Here is a 17960-nt window from a genome sequence, read left to right as displayed (position 1 = left end):
TCTTTTCATTTTTCAAAATACTTACCAAGTAAAAATGTTTATCTGAACACTTTTGAAAAGATTTCTATTGAAACTAATCGGAATATCTATGCAAGCATTATGCTGTTTGAAGTCATTCATACTGATCTGAACGTTCAAAATAATTTTTAAACATGTTTCGTGCAAGTTGCTCAGTAACAAGAAGAAAGGAAAAACAGTTACTTTTTTCCATTGATATGGATGATCAAGAGTCGAAAGTAGGATTGAAGGTTTTCAAACTTATGTCAAATATAACATTTTATGTATATGATACAAACATACCTTTCTAATCTGATTAAGTCTGTAACAGCTAATACAATGTTTATGTTTTAAATTCTCAAGAACTTCCACTTCATCTGTTGGTGGATCTTCAAATCTGGCTAAATCTGGATCATACCTATTAAGCACCAATTATACAAGTGTATTCAAAAACTATTGTTTCTTTGAAAACTTTAAATAAGAAGAGAATTGTTTTGCCATGTTTCAGTCAACTACTGTGAATTCCTTTATTTGCATGGGTATCATTTTTGTGGATTCTGGAAAGCTGGCAATTCGTGAATATTTGATTTCATGGTTTTGCCAATCTCTGCATACAAAACCTATAGAAAATTTGTAATCCATTGGATATTTGTATTCATGGTGTACTTGTAACCACGAAACCATAGAAAATTGGTATCCAACGAAAATACTGATTCAACAGCAAATTGAATTGTTTTGCCATATTTCAGTCAAGAAAACTGAAAACTGGAAGGCACTTTTTTTTTATGGCCACCACCCACACAAATGCATTTACTTTGCACACAATTTGATGATAATGATGATGGATGGATTTACTTAAAAATTGAATTAAAAAATGTTTTGCCATGTTTCAGTCAACTTAATTGATAATGTAACTGTAGAAATGAGCTCTTTCTAAGTGTGTATGAAGAGTTGACTTATGTAACCTATTCTGACATCAGCCTCAGACTTCTTTTAAACATGAGTTTTACTGAGCGTATTGCTATGTGTTACTTTATTCTACATTGGCTAGAGATATAGGGGAGACCTCACAAAACATGCTTGACCCCATTGCATTTTAATTCCTGTCCCAAGTCAGGAGCCTCTGGCCATTGTTAGTCTTGTATGTGTTTTTAAATTTTAATTGATTTTTATGTTTTGGAGTTAAGTGTGACGTCCATTTTCACTGAACTAGTACACAATTTTATTTTTGGGCCAGCTAAGGACCACCTACGGGAGCAAGATTTTGACGCTAAGTTGAAGACCCATTGGTAGCCTTCGGCTGTTGTCTGCTCTTTTGTCGGGTTGTTGTCTCTTTGACAATTTTTATTCTTAAATACGCTTTCATATTTTACCATTTTTGATAAAAGAAACTTCGGTTATCCTCTGCATCTACCACTCGGTCCTCCTCTGGATGTTCAATACCACCTAACATGTGCCAGTTGTCTGCTGGGGCCTTATATAAAACCTATAAAAACAGCATACAAAATTACTCCATATATTCAATAAGTCAGATCAAAATTAAATCAGAAAGAGGATTAAATAAACAACATTACTTTAGGCCATAGTTGTTTTTTTATTTGTTTTGCGTCCGCGTGCGGGTAGGTTTTCGGCCAATTTGTGTCAAAAACAAACACAAACTTTTTTTTGTTCGTCAGTAGAAAATCCGTATTTTCCGGGTTTTTCCAGCCGTGTTTTTGTGTATTCTTATACTCAAATCTATTTTGCGCTTTAAATAACAAGTAAGCTCCTTATTTAAAGCGTTTAAGCGATCTTGACTTCGATAGAATAGAATATAGAATAGAATATTTTTATTTCCAAAATTACAGGGCCCATAACATGTGACTTCGATACATGTGACAGCAGAAATGGCCAATATAAATGTGCTGGCGAGCGAGATCGTTTGTATTTCACTTTTCAAAGATAAAAGGATCGTTCTGGCTCCATATGCCTTTCCGCTCGCCGGCACAGAAACTTTTTCTCAGATCCTAGAGAGCCTTTACGTAGCCAGCATAAGAGACACATTAAATACAAGATTCAATGATTCAATGTATCAGAGCTTTTATTTAATATTAAGATTTACTAAATTTGATATTGAAAAGATCAACCAATTTCACTGTAATGGTTCTTCCTTGGTACAGGTCTTACAGTAGGCGTTCCTTACTTGCTTGAAGCAAGAGTTACCTCCCATTTGCACAGTTATCTTATTTTATAATTGAAATAAATTTTTATACTTTTTTAAATGAAAAATAGTAGTTTTTGCAAATATTTCTAATAAATTTCTTTAAATGATATCTACCGTCTGATAAGATACGATAAATTAGTATGTACATTTTTAATTCCACAAGATATTAAGATATATAAAACATAATTTCATTAGTTTATTTTCTGAAAAAAAAGTATGCAGAACAAAATATTAATATATTGCCAAAAAGTTTACATAAAGTATTCCAATTATAAGAAGATAACTCTGCAAATGGGAGATAATTCATGCTTAAAGCATTATTGATTTGATACAGGGAATTATTGATTATACATAGGTTTTAATACAACATGACACATCTCAGATCAAAACATGTCTCTTCTCAAAGGCTTCAGTATAAATGGGAAATGTTTGAAATACCAAGGCAATTTCTCAGAATATAATCATATCAAGTTTGTACATTGCTAAATTTCCTGTTTGTCATGTTTGCTCTTTCACTTAGATATGACAGTATTGATCTAAAGTCACTGTTAATCAGTCCAGAACTTAAGCAGACTCTTGTGTTATTTTCTTTGAGTGTGTTTTTTTTCTTTGCTGTCTGGTAGGTTTTCTCAGAATCAGTTGACGCAAAACAAAGAAAAAAACAGACACGGCCTTATCAAAGCATGTTTAATTCCCTTGTACAAAATAATTTCAATGACTTTATGTTTGGTTACAAAATTTAAGATCAATATTATCCAAACAATAAATTGAATGGTATCTTTTGTCTCTCTTTTATTTATTGTTGTTACCATTTTATGGTGCAGAAAGATTTTTTCAATAGTTTTTATTATAACTTTCTGGAATAATATAAAAGTGCCAAAAAATTCAAAATTTATGCACAACAATGGGTTTGATATAAAAATTACAATTCACATAGATCCCCCCCCCAAGGTGAATGTGAGCATCAATAACTACCTTAATTTTACATGTAACAACATCAAACTTGATGTCTTCACAGTCATCTATCATGAACACTTCTTGGTCATCTGAAGCTTCTCCTAGCACTGTGTCATTACTCCGACTGAAACAAACATAGGGATCTGATGTTCAGTAGTTGTCGTTTCTCATGTTTTATATAGATTAGACCATTGGTTTTCCCATTTTGAATGGTTTTTCACTAGTAATTTTTGGGGCCCTTTATAGCTCACTATTCTGTGTGAGCTAAGTCTCCGCATTGATAACCATACCTTGACCTATAATGGTTTACTTTTATAAATTGTGATTTGGATGGAGAGTCTCATTGGCACTCATACCACATCTTCCTATATCTATATCATCTAATTGATTACATAATATATGAGTCTGGTATAGAGTAACAGTGAGGATACTGTACCATAAAACATTTAATATCATTTTAATTAATTACTTTGTTTTTGCATCTATGCATTTTATGGTATTTGCAACTCCATCATACATGTCAATTAAAAGTTACCCAAAAATGTGTAGAAATATTGTTTTAAGATAGGAATCCAAAAGATAAGTTTAGTACTTTATGCTATTAGGTTGCAATTTTTTTGTAAAAAAATACCATAACAATGGTCACCAGATATGACTTTACATTGATCATTGAAATGACTATAATAAATATTTCACACAAAATAACCAGTGAAAATGGAAACATGATAAAAATATTCAATATGCAGAAAAACATATTGTTATGCCTTTACTTTTCTACATTGTCTAGAGGTATAGGGGAGGGTTGAGATCTCATAAACATGTTTAACCCTGACGCATTTTTGCACCTGTCCCAAGTCAGGAGCCTCTGGCCTTTGTTAGTCTTGTATTATTTTTAATTTTAGTTTCTTGTGTACAATTTGGAGTTTAGTATGGCGTTCATTATCACTGAACTAGTATATATATTTGTTTAGGGGCCAGCTGAAGGAAGCCGCCGGGCGCAGGAATTTCTCGCTGCATTGAAGACCTGTTGGTGACCTTCTGCTGTTGTCTGTTCTATGGTCATGTTGTTGTCTCTTTGACACATTCCCCATTTCCATTCTCAATTTTAGTATTTACCAAAACCAATGTGCATGAAACATTTTCTGTCCACTACTGGTTTCCCACATGTATGCTATTCTGGCTATGTAGACAGGGATACCAGTGTCTTGTGGTTTTACTGCTACATAGTCGTTCACCTTAATCTGAAAAAGAAACCACTAGGTTAACGTTATTTTCCTTTTAATAATTCTGACATTACCTATTGGTTTGTTCTGACACAGTATTTATTTGATTCAAACAATGTGAAAAACTTCTTCATACAATTTCAAAATACCTTTTGAAAAGTTCCATGATTTTACAACATGCAAATTAAATTACACTTCAGTTTCACTGAAGAATCACTGATAGTATTTACTTATAGATAAGGTAAACAGGAAGTTGTTTCAGTGATAAATCTGAAAATGCATCACACAGTATAGCTGACAAATATAAACCCTGAAACAAACTTGTTATGTAGTTCCTGAGAAAGATGTGATGTAAAGTATTCATGGGACAGACTGACGGACAGAGGTAAAACAGTATACCCCAATATTTTATTTTAAAGCAGGGGTATAAAAAACATTGTAAAAGAAAAGAAATCTTACAATATCATCATCTAGTTTAATAGCTTCATAGTAGGTGTTTCTTCCATCAACTTTGATCTCGTCTCCTTCCCATCTCAGTTTTGCCTACAAAAAGTTAATGTTATTTAAAAGTGCAAATAGATATTTATTAAGTTTTAGGTCAATAATGTTTTAAATTTATAAAGGAAACTAAACTTATCCTCTTCTTGCTAGATAAATAGCTTCAGTTAAAATTATGTCTAATTAATTGACTACTATCATTCTAGGATTACCATTTTTTATTACAATTTGTTAAATGTCTCTCAGAGTTTGATATAGAAAGAATTTTCCGTTCATAGGGTCTTTGGAATATCAGTCATAATTATTAATGGGGAAAGTGAATTTTTAAACATTTGTTGTCTGATTTTTATCATACATGTAAAAAAAGAACATTTGTCCATTGGACATCCTTTCTTTTACTCAATTTGGCATATATTTATGAAAGTACACATCATAATGAACATGTGTAATAAGTTTCTCATGTAAGGGGAGTGATGAAATAGATCTACCACATAAATTATCAGGAACTTTTCTACAAATGAATTACTCACCTTAGCATTAGATGCAGTTTTATGTGTCTTTGTTGGAGTTGTTTCTTTACTTTCACTCTGAAATATGTTTTAAAAGTCCAATAAGCAAAACAAAAAAATAAATAATCTATTTCAATGCTATCAAAGAGAATATACCAAAACCTGCTTACATTGACATGAAGCCTTTTTACATTTTATGCCATAATAAGGAGCTCTTGTTTAAACTGTCAATTTCAAAATTCAATTATATACTGTTAACCAACTAAATTTCTAGACTTTAAAAAGTAGGAAAAGAACGCAAATACAAATCGTCAAAATATGTAAACTTGTATTTTTCTTTTCAAACTACTTAAAGTAAATTTGAAGTAACTAAATGAAAACACTGCAAGGTGTATCAGAAAGGGGTAAAAGTTTCAGCAAAAATAACTTGGTTGAGGTAAATTGTTAAAATTCTTGTCTTGATGAGCACAGCACAAGTGATCAGTCATTTTTGACAGACTTAAACTGACAAATTGTAATTTTAGCTTGATTCACATTCATCAGAGGATATCAGACTCTTATAAGTGATAACTTACAATTAATTTTGAATCATTATCATCCTCTTCCAAAAGGTCATCGTCCTCTGCTTCTTTTACAACCATGTTGGGACATCTATAAAAAAAAACTAGAGGCTCTAAAGAGCCTGTGTCGCTCACCTTGCCTTGGTCTATGTGCATATTAAACAAAGGACACAGATGGATTCATGACAAAATTGTGTTTTGCTGATAGTGATGTGTTTGTAGATCTTACTTTACTGAACATTCTTGGTACTTAGAATTTTCTCTATCTATAATAAACTTGGACCTTTAGATACAGTGAAAAATATTTTGTAAAAATTTACAAAAATTTACCAAATTAGTGAAAATTGTTAAAAAAGATAGATAGATAGATCTTGACCTGTTACACAATTTTACCCCTTGTCAGATTTGCTCTAAATGCTTTGGTTTTTGAGTTACAACCCTAAAACTGGATTTTACCCCTATGTTCTATTTTTAGCCATGGCGGCCATCTTGGATGGTTGGCCGGGTCACCGGACACATTTTTTAAACAAGATATCCCAATGATGATTTTGGCCAAGTTTGGTGTAATTTGGCCAAGTAGTTTCAGAGGAGAAGATGTAAAAGATTACTAAGATTTATGAAAAATGGTTAAAAATTGACTATTAAGGGCAATAACTCCTAAAGGGGTCAACTGACCATTTCGGTCATGTTGACTTATTTGTAAATCTTTTTTTGCTGAACATTATTGCTGTTTACAGTTTATCTCTATCTATAATAATATTCAAGATAATAACCAAAAAACAGCAAAATTTCATTAAAATTACTTATTCTGGGGCAGCAACCCAAAACCGGGTTGTCCAATTCATCTGAAAATTTCAGGGCAGGTAGATCTTGACCTGATAAACAAATTTACCTCATGTCAGATTTACTCTAAATGCTTTGGTTTTTGAGTTATAAGCCAAAAACTGCATTTTACCAAAGGTTCTATTTTTAGCCATGGCGGCCATCTTGATTGGATGGCTGGGTCACTGGACACATTTTTCAAACTACATACCCCAAAGATGGTTGTGGCCAAGTTTGGATTGATTTGGCCAAGTAGTTTCAGAGAAGATTTTTGTAAAAGATTACTACGATTTACGAAAAATGGTTAAAAATTGACTATAAAGGGCAATAACTCCTAAAGGGGCCAACTGACCATTTCGGTCATGTTGACTTATTTGTAAATATTATTTTGCTGAACATTATTGCTGTTTACAGTTTATCTCTATCTATAATAATATTCAAGATAATAACCAAAAACAGCAAAATTTCCTTAAAATTATTAATTCAGGGGCAGCAACCCAACAACAGGTTATCCGATTTATCTGAAAATTTCAGGGCAGATAGATCTTGACCTGTTACACAAGTTTATGCCATGTCAGATTTGCTCTAAATGCTTTGGTTTTTGAGTTATAAGCCAAAAACTGCATTTTACCCCCATGTTCTATTTTTAGCCATGGCGGCCATCTTGGATGGTTGGCCGGGTCACCGGACACATTTTTTAAACTAGATACCCCAATGATGATTTTGGCCAAGTTTGGTGTAATTTGGCCCAGTAGTTTCAGAGGAGAAGATTTTTGTAAAAGTTAACGACGCCAGACGACGACGGACGACAGACGACGGACGACGGACGCCAAGTGATGGGAAAAGCTCACTTGGCCCTTTGGGCCAGGTGAGCTAAAAATTAAACCCTCATCCTTTAAGGTCAAAATAGACAGCTTTTTGGGATTCAGTGAAAACACAATATCTCAAGATTTTCTGGCTTGTAAACAATATAAATCTGACATACTGCAGAGTTATTTTTTTAAAAGAAGGTAGTGCTTATAAGTATTATATTATTCGAGCAGAATTATTTCTATTGAAAAACCTTCCTTAGTGGGTGCATATATTTTTCAAATCACTACCTATATAGTCCCTGATTATTTTACAAGAAAAAAAATAGGTGTACGTTCATCATGCCTTTTTATTCAAACCATTCCCTTTTTCTAAATCTCCTTGTTAAATTTCACTGTGTTATATCTACCTCCTGTTTACACAAGCTTGTTTGGCCCTGCCAGTTCCACCAAATTTGACCATGTCTTTACAAGCATTACATGTACCACAATCTGGTTGCTGGCAAGTCTAGTGAATTAAACAGAAGCATATTATTATAGAACACAATTTCAAGACCTACACAACAAAAGCTATATCTAAACTCACTCCTAAGAAGGCTTTAAAAGCTATAAATTCTGAAATTATTGTGACAAGCCCCCACCCACCCAAAAGTAATTAAAGCACCTCCCTCCATATTTTCTGGAATTGTCAAAAGATGTTTTGTGAAATGAGTGTGCGAATACTAAGTGATGGGCCAAAAAAAAACCAAACAGATAGTTTATCAAATTCTGATTGTCTGTCAAGGTTTCAAAGAACAATAAGCTTAATGAATAGAATTTGCCATCCCTATCAATTTTATTTACCTCACATATACCACATCTTCTACGCTTAGTCCCATGTCCTGATTTTTCATCCAGCTGACCTTTAAACATACTGTCAAATATCTGGGTCACTAACGGAGTTGTAGCTGCCATGGTAAAGGCAGGTTTCTTATCTTTAACCTTTGTTTTTCTCAACTCTTTTCTCATTTGTCTCCTGAAATATGAATACTGTAAATTCAGAAATTTTTGCATGCATTTATTATTGCGATTTTGTCATTTTAAACTTACATGCAATTTTAATTTTTACGATTTTTAGAAAAATCCTGTTTAATTCATAGTTCATGTAAAATATTTGAAAATGCGAGTTTAAATTATTGAGTTTGCAACTCTGTCGCATTTTTCGCAATAATAAAAACCTTGCAATAATTCATGAATTTACAACAATTGTTTTTTCTTGTTCTACATTTTGACACACTACAGCTTTTTATAGATTACCATATGGTATGGTTTTGCTCAATGTCGAGGATCTACTGCAACCTGTAATTGTTTAGTCTTCTTTTGGTCCCTGGTGGCATGGGTATTTGTCTCATTGGCAATCATACCACATCTTTGTATTTTTATATAAATGATAAGTTTTTCAATACAAATTTAGTCCTTTAATCAGTGGGGAGTAACTGTACTCAGTATCAAGAAACACCAGATTTGTATGCAGGTTGTAGTAGGTTTTATCAAAAGCAAAGTTAAACGAAACTTTAAATGTCAATCTCATAAAATGCATTGAATTTTAATATCTCATTATAGACATTAAACAGTCTATAACCAATAAGAATCAATAAGGAATCTTCTACAACTAGTCTGTTTTTATGCTATGATTGATTGTTGGTTGCTTAACGTCCAGTGGCAAATATTTCACACATATTCAGGACGAGAACAAGTTCACAATAAATACAATAGGTAGGTCTTTTATGCTATGTGTCATATTTATTCAGCATCAATCACCTGTTCCACAGATGATAACCTTTATGCTGTGATGCATTAAAATAAAATACCTGTTCATATTAACACATCCTTAAAACATGTCACACTTGTTAAGACATGCTTTTTTGGTCTTTGAAACCAAAATTACAATTATCATCCACATAATTTCCTAAATCAAACTATTTTTTCTTGTTTTATTCACATGTATAGATATGATAATTTGAAAATATATTGTCAACTTGCATTGTTAAACTTTACCAACAATTTGCCCATAAAATGGTCTCTGCTCAATCATTGTCAATGTAGAAATAAATGCATTGAAACAAACAGATCTTTACCAAGACCTGATGCATTTAATATTAAATATTACCTTTTGCCCAGAGTTACACCAGCCAATTTAATCAATGCCCTCATACATGGTGTGGCAATTAAGAGATCTTCATCATCTTCAGCTGCTTCATCATAACTTTGCACCTAGAAAAGAAATATGTAATTGTTAGTCTATAAAACCAAGGTTTTGTGCCACAGATATTCTTAAACTGTCTCCAGATACTGTGGATTCATTTATTTTTGTGGGTATCAATTTTCATGGATTGCTGAATAATTGCTAATTCCTATATATTTGATTTTGTGGTTTTGACGATCTTTGTATACAAAGCCTATTGAAAATATGTAATTCATTAAACATTTGAATTCGCGGTTCACCTGTATCCATGAAACGAACAAAAATTGGTATTCAATAAATAATAATGATTCCACAGTATCTGGTTTTAAATTCTATGTTTATAAGTATCATTTTTTTCTGTTAAAAAGTGTGTTGTAAATTTTGAACAAGTCAATATCTTTTTTTATAAGTTGGTACCTCTTTAAATACTCTAGATAAACTAATGTCATTCTTCTGAAATCACTTACTTAGACTTAAAACAAGAATGAGTCCATAGTACACGCATGCCCCATCCCCACTATCATTTTCTATGTTCAGTGGACCGTGAAAATGGGATAACATGTCTAATTTGGCATTAAAATTAGAAAGATCATGGCAAAGGGATCATGTGTACTAAGTTTCAAGTTGATAGGACTTCAACTTCAACAAAAACTACCTTGACCAATAACTTTAACCTGAAGCAGGACAGACGGACAGACAAACCAATGGATGAATGAATGGACACACAGATCAGACAACATAATGCCCAGAAATGGGGCATAAAAAAATACTGTACTTTTGTCTGTATTATCAATGATAATTTTGTTGTTTTTGTAGAATTTGGAGAAGATTACTTTTTACTCTTCATTTATGAATATTTGTTGTTAAATAATAGAAAATTAACCATCGCCTTGATTTTTGTACACAATTTCTCTAAAAGACTGGTCAAGTTTTGATAAGCTTACAGTTTTTATGGAGTTTACTCAAAACATCCAAATACTTTTGGACAACTTACAATTGTGACTTTTGATCTGTTGAATCTAGTATGTAAATGTATATTTAATATGGTGTGAACTTGGGCACATTATACAGAAATAGATTTAGATTATGCATACAGGCATGGATTTAATCTGTCTTTTAAGACTAGAATCATTTACTGTATGCAAGTGCCTTTCTCCTAAATACACTTTAATCAACAAACCTGGTCAACAACAAATTGAGAATGTCTGAGCAATGAATCTTCTGTCAAGCTGTTTAATCCTTGTGGTGGGACAGTTATCTGAATGAAAAAAATTCAATACATCAATACTTTTTTTAAATACTTAATTAATTGCAGTCTTCACACTCACCTATAGGCCCATCAGCCAGGGCATCTGAAATTACTATCAGGCCAATAGAATGTCATGAGGTACATCAAGTTTAATGTACCCTTTTGAAACTATTTTAAAAACAAAGTTTATCATACAGTTTATAAATGATATTCATCTCATCTTGACAGTTTGCGACTAAAATAAGATACAAACTGAAAGCTAAGATGCTATTTAAAATTTTTACAGCCATTCTTTTTTTTTTAGATACCTTACACAGTAACATCATCAAAATTCTTATTGCATACATATGCAAGACTGAAATACACTTATTTGAACTTTTCTTAAACACAACTTCACAATTCTTTGAATCTACACTGAAACAAATAGTATATATGACAGACAATGGTATGCTTACAATTACTAAAATAGTTACAAATACAGATACTTAAGAAAACTTTGTACCTTTTTTTTTAAATACTTTCCCAAACCCTTCAGAACACTCAACACTGAAAGCTTTTAAAATGTGATCTGAAATATTTTATCATATATTTATTTGTATTGTTACCTGAATTTTATTCAACAAATCTTCATATGTTGCTATAGGGTTACTTTGAAGGAATTCTATCAACACTTTACTCATGTGGATCTTTTCTCTCATGGTATCCATGAATGGTTTATATGCATCACTAGGAGCCATCAGAATATATTCAGCAAAAGCTGAAAATATGAAATTGATTGATTGATAGATGTTTTACTTTTAGAGAGAGTTACCCCATGCATATTCAGTAAAAAAATAAGTTAACAAAATTCAAAAATATGCATCAAACGTATTATGACTGATCGACTGCTAAATGATGATATATGGGCAGGTGCAGTTAAAATCATTTCCCAAATAAAGACTAAGTAAGTGGTTTCTGGTGGAAAACTGTCTAATTGGCAATCATACCACATCTTCTTATATTTAAATAATGTGGAGTCATTATTATCATATGTTAGTCATGAATTCATAATTTCAACTAAGGCTTATATGCAGACTCTGGCTAAAACCACTTTTTTTGTTTGTAAAATTAAAATCTTCTAGTAAATATTTTAATAAAAATTGTTCATTATCAGTGAAAATATGATGATGAATTGGTGATTATATTTCAGCGACAAATACAACATGTATATTTGAACATACATGTATTTATGTGATACTAATACATGTTTGTATGAACCTAACTTTGTCTAAGACTGACCAAGTCCCCCAGATTTTTCATGTGAAAATAGCCTAATATATAAATATAATATACCTGTACTGAATCCAATCAAGGCATTTTCTCCTCCGTCGAATCCAGCAGTCCACCATTCATTGATAGGTCCCATGTTTCTGGTAGGGATTCCACCTAGAGCACACAATCAGAAATGAACAAGATTGTTTACACACTGTTCTGGTATGATAGCTCTCAATCTTTTAAATTGCATTGTAAGACAGAAATAATTCAAATTAACAGATGTGAAAACAATAATTTTTGTTGGGAGGAGGAGGAATCTAAGTGAACACTTTAAATACCGTTAACATAAAAAGCAGGTCTTTCTTGAACAGCAATATTTTACAAAGGTTACTATTCAGATTATTTTCTGCATTTTCTTTTTTAAAACTCTTTTTATTTGTGTTAAACAATTGCATTAATATTTTTTATGCCTTACCTACAATAGAAGAGGGGCATTATATTTTCTGGTCTGTGCGTTCGTTAGTTCGTCTGTCCTGCTTCAGGTTAAAGTTTTTTGGTTAAGGTAGTTTTTGATGATGTTGAACCTGAGTACACATGTTCCCTATGATATGATCTTTTTTATTTAATGCCAAATTAAAGAGTTTTTACCCCCTTTTTACAGTCCACTGAACATAGAAAATGATAGTGTGATTTGGGCCTCTGTTCTGTGGACACTTTCTAATTCTTGTTTTTAAATCTTTATTATAAAAGAAATTAACAAACCTTCTGTTGCTGGGTTTTCATCATAAATTGGTTTAACATGACCACTAAAATATAATTCTACGTTCTTCTCTATCAGGCCTGTGTCAAACGGACACAGATGTGTATTCTTGTCATAAGCACTACAAGAAAATCAAACATGAGCATGAGTTGAGCCTTTTTTTAAAACATAAATCAGGCTGTTAACTTTTTTGTATGCATTGTTTACCATATGTAATTTCAGGGCCTTTTATACCTTGCTATGTGGTATGTGTTTTGCTCATTGCTGAAGGTCATACATTACCTATTTCTTGCTAACATTCTATGTCATTTGGTTTCATTAAGAGAGTTATCTAGCTTGCAATCATACTACATCTCATTTTTAAAGATGTTGCACATAATGTTCTTAAACAATTGAACTACTAAAGCTGTAAGTAGAATATGTTTTCCCTGTGTACTTTTGATAGTCACTGGTAGACCTATTTGGCAAATGACCGCAATTTTTGGCAAATCTCCGCGGAACGGATAATAAATAGAGGTTAATCGTAAATTTTTCGTTTTACAGTATATTTTGCGGTTCTCTGGAGATTTTCCGTGTCTCAGGGAATTATCCGCGTGTCTCAGGGAATTATCCGTTTGTCCGATTAAACTGGTGTGTATTGAGTCAGTGATAGAACCATTGATGCGTGAGTGACGGTTATTAATAGATCGTTGTATAATCCGTTATCTGTGAGCAACGGTTATTAATAGACCGTTGTGATTATATACACTGTTTACAGTCAAATAAAAATAACCGTCTTATTACCCTTTTCAGTCGAGAAATAAAAAGCGGTGGTTTTGATATTAAATTTACTTGCCATTTAAATATCGAATTTAGTTCAATAAAGAATAATCTATTCAAATGTGACCAATGAACAGGAAAACGCACGTGGTAACTTTGCAATACTACAAATATGTTCACCTTACAAAATTCTTCTTTATTGTCATGTTAAGATAAATCAGTTCCTGTAAAAACAGTAAAAACAGAGTCTTAATTACTGCAGATGCCGTAATCCGACATAATGTCATACTGATTTGACACTTGTCTAGTGTAAGTAACACCTGCTGTGATATTTTTGCAATACAACATGGACAAGCGGAAGGTCGTAAATCGATCTGTTGATCCGAATTTAACTTTACCTGTACAGATATTTATTTATGGAGGATATCATAGATACATTTAATAAATTGTATTGTATTCAATGGAGATAATTTAAATACACAATATAATTTATTAAGACATATTTGCAGGTATACATTGAACATGTTTTCTCCAACCAAGGTTTGATATTGAATGTTTTTTTTTTTTTTTTTTTTTTTTTTTTTTTTTATCAAACTTCGATCAGATCAGTCTCGTAGATTATAAACGAGTAATTCGTTTATAGTTACACATTGTTACTCTTCTAACGTCTTTTTCTTTGTGCTATTAAAAAAAAACTCACAATTTTCCACATCAGATCGACATTTATATATATATGAATACTGGAAATCTTTTTTCCGTCCGACACCACGCTCCCCACAAGAGCCCCAAGATATAATCATACCTGTCAATCACTAGCCGCAAGTTGAATATTTTGGCCAGCCTTCCTCGTGCTTTCAATTATGACATCGTTGCAAATTTATTTTTTTAAAATTGACATGTGAAAAGAATAAAGTGATGGGAAGTTTATTTTACGACCTATCAGAACTTCTTGTGATTCTAATAAGATTTTTCTTAGGCCGCATTTCTTTCTAACAAGAATTTTGTAAACGTTGTGTCGCGTGTGTTACTGTTTTCTAAACGATACACGAGTAGAAACAAATACATCGTTTGATAAATCTTTAATGACCCTGTTTGAATTGTCAATAATGCATGCACATGTTGTTGGTAATCAGACTTTTTTACAAACGTAGAAACAAATACTTCGTTTAATCAGGTTGAAGATAGAAACAAATGCAGTGTTTGTACTAACAAACGACAAACTGCAGACGCATTTTTAGTGTTTGCATAGTTTGTCAAAGTTTATGTAAACCTTGCAAACGTATGTGTTTGAAAAAAATGATCAAAACATGTGCGAGCTTAGCCGTTTGCATCGTTTGTGTTAGAAAGAAATGCATCTTTAATGAGTCTGAATCCGTAACCGTCAAAATAGCATGCTTTACAAAAAGATCAGCCAATTCAAACGTTTCTTTACACAAAGATGATTTTAAGTACGTCATACATTACATGTAAATTAAACATTTATTTAAGTAAATTTTTTTCGTATCTATCTTTTTCGTATCTATCAATTAATTACAGGGTTTATGCAAGTAAGTTGTACCGTGTGGTGCGTTTTCAGATTCATTTCTCAACAACTTCATGTGAACCGAAATATTTCGGCGGGGGTATCAACGGCGTTAACTTGCTTAAATTTTATTTAAGTCAGTTTATTGAAATAAAATTGAAAATGGAAATGGGGAATGTGTCAAAGAGATAGCAACCCGACCATAGAAAAACAGCAGCAGAAGGTCACCAACAGGTCTTCAATGTAGCGAGAAACTCCCGCACCCGAAGGCGTCCTTCAGCTGGCCCCTAAACAAATATATACTAGTTCAGTGATAATGAACGCCATACTAATTTCCAAATTGTACACAAGAGACTAAAATTAAAATAATACAAGACTAACAAAGGCCAGATGCTCCTGACTTGGGACAGGCGGAAAAATGCGGCGGTGTTAAACATGTTTATGAGATCTCAACCCTCCCCCTATACCTCTAGTAGCCAAAGTAGAAAAGTAAACGCATAACAATACGCACATTTAAAATTCAGTTCTAAAGAAGTCAGAGTCTGATGTCAGAAGATTTAACCAGATAAAATAAACACAAGAGTGCACACACTGAAATGTCTCGCCTTCTTTACTAATCATTGATATTATGTTGATAGTCCTAAGTATAAAGCTTTATTACAACTGTCACATAAACTTAACATTAACCAAGTAGCTAAACAAAGACCAATGAACCATGAAAATGAGGTCAAGGTCAGATGAACCATGCCAGGCAGACATGTACAGCTAACAAAGCTTCCATACAACAAATATAGTTGACCTATTACTTATTATAGTTTAAGAAAAATAGACCAAAACACAAAAACTTAACACTGTGCAATGAACCGTGCAATTGAGGTCATGGTCAAATAAATCTGCGGGACTGACATATAGATCATAATATATTTCCATACACCAAATATAGCTGACCTTTGGCATATAAAATTACATAAAAAGACCAAAACTTAAAAACTTAACTTTGACCACTGAACCATGAAAATGAGGTCAAGGTCAGATGACATCTGCCCGCTAGACATGTACACCTTACAATCATTCCATACAACAAATATAGTAGACCTATTGCATAAAGTATGAGAAAAACAGACCAAAACACAAAAACTTAACTATAACCACTGAACCATGAAAATGAGGTCAAGGTCAGATGACACCTGTCAGTTGGACATGTACACCTTCCAGTCCTTCCATACACCAAATATACTAGCCCTATTGCTTATAGTATCTGAGATATGGACTTGACCACCAAAACTTAACCTTGTTCACTGATCCATGAAATGAGGTCGAGGTCAAGTGAAAACTGTCTGACGGGCATGAGGACCTTGCAAGGTACGCACATACCAAATATAGTTATCCTATTACTTATAATAAGAGATATTTCAACATTACAAAAATTCTGAACTTTTTTTTCAAGTGGTCACTGAACCATGAAAATGAGGTCAAGGACATTAGACATGTGACTGACGGAAACTTCGTAACATGAGGCATCTATATACAAAGTATGAAGCATCCAGGTCTTTCACCTTCTAAAATATAAACCTTTTAAGAAGTTAGCTAACGCCGCCGCCGTAGCCGCCGCCGCCGCCGCCGCCGGATCACTATCCCTATGTCGAGCTTTCTGCAACAAAAGTTGCAGGCTCGACAAAAATGACATTGTTTTTGCAGAAGATTAATCCAGACATTAACGTACTTTGGCTTCCCATTTGTTCCACTGTGTAGGATAACTTATTTACGCATTACATCATTAATAATTACCAATATTAAAATGCTGAAATGCAAGTTGTATACTTATTATTTTACTAATTTGCGTTTTGGTTCCGTTCAAATTTGCTGTTATAGCATGTATAGATTCCTTGATTTTCATAACTTATCTAGTTTCAGTTGTTAAATACTATAGTCAGTAAAGAGCTAAATATTTTGCCTTCCAGCAGAGCCAACAATTAAGCATCAGACGTATACGTGATACATTAATCATATATATATGTAGTATCAGTAATGGACTCCTAGACTTTTTCTCCTTTTATAGCCAACTATGCAGTATGGGCTGTGCTCATTGTTGAAGGCTGTACGGTGACCTACATGTATAGTTGTTAATTTCTGTGGCATATGGTCTCTTAACGAGAGTTTTCTCATTGGCAATCACACCACATCTTTTTTTTAAACGGACTCATTTAGCATTTGTTATATTCTCAACGGTTGAGAAAAACTCCATGGATGACAAGTCAACTGGGGTTTTGAGTTGAACATTTTGATTGTGTATGTTTATAAGGGTTTGAATAGGATTTATATAGAAGAGAGAATATATATGGACAAAAAGTGCACAACAAAGGGCCAAAAAAGTAAATAAAATAGACACCAAGAAAACAAAGAATATAGAATAATGGGGGAAAATATGAAGACTACAGAAAAATTACTTACAACTATAAGACAATATTCAAGACCCTCGTATATGTTCAAATACAATCTGTATACACTATAGTATATATCTTGCTATAAAGTTCCGTTCTCAATGTTATTTGCTCGAGCATGACTGTCTGATTCTATTTAATTTTTAAATTGATGTCCAGTGGCAAACATTTCT

At 32.7% G+C, this 17960-nt stretch overlaps 1 protein-coding gene across 1 annotated transcript in view; it reads right to left on the bottom strand.

Moving 5' to 3' along the window:
• The window catches only part of LOC139510204 (DNA (cytosine-5)-methyltransferase PliMCI-like), a 57039-nt gene that overhangs the window by 17956 nt on the left and 21123 nt on the right, over positions 1 to 17960 (bottom strand). The window contains exons 10-23 of the mRNA XM_071296664.1: positions 13068 to 13186; positions 12384 to 12476; positions 11657 to 11808; positions 10983 to 11060; positions 9728 to 9831; positions 8422 to 8593; positions 7989 to 8086; positions 5963 to 6038; positions 5409 to 5465; positions 4840 to 4923; positions 4274 to 4398; positions 3176 to 3281; positions 1371 to 1483; positions 301 to 415 (exon numbers count right to left, since the gene is read on the bottom strand). Of these exons, the coding sequence (XP_071152765.1) occupies positions 301 to 415; positions 1371 to 1483; positions 3176 to 3281; positions 4274 to 4398; positions 4840 to 4923; positions 5409 to 5465; positions 5963 to 6038; positions 7989 to 8086; positions 8422 to 8593; positions 9728 to 9831; positions 10983 to 11060; positions 11657 to 11808; positions 12384 to 12476; positions 13068 to 13186 (1492 nt within the window). The remainder of the gene's footprint in view (positions 1 to 300; positions 416 to 1370; positions 1484 to 3175; positions 3282 to 4273; positions 4399 to 4839; positions 4924 to 5408; positions 5466 to 5962; positions 6039 to 7988; positions 8087 to 8421; positions 8594 to 9727; positions 9832 to 10982; positions 11061 to 11656; positions 11809 to 12383; positions 12477 to 13067; positions 13187 to 17960) is intronic.

This window comes from Mytilus edulis, chromosome 2, assembly GCF_963676685.1.
Source record: "Mytilus edulis chromosome 2, xbMytEdul2.2, whole genome shotgun sequence".
NCBI lineage: Eukaryota > Metazoa > Mollusca > Bivalvia > Mytilida > Mytilidae > Mytilus > Mytilus edulis.
Note: the sequence above shows the minus strand (reverse complement) of the source record. Positions and strands in the feature narration are given on the sequence as shown.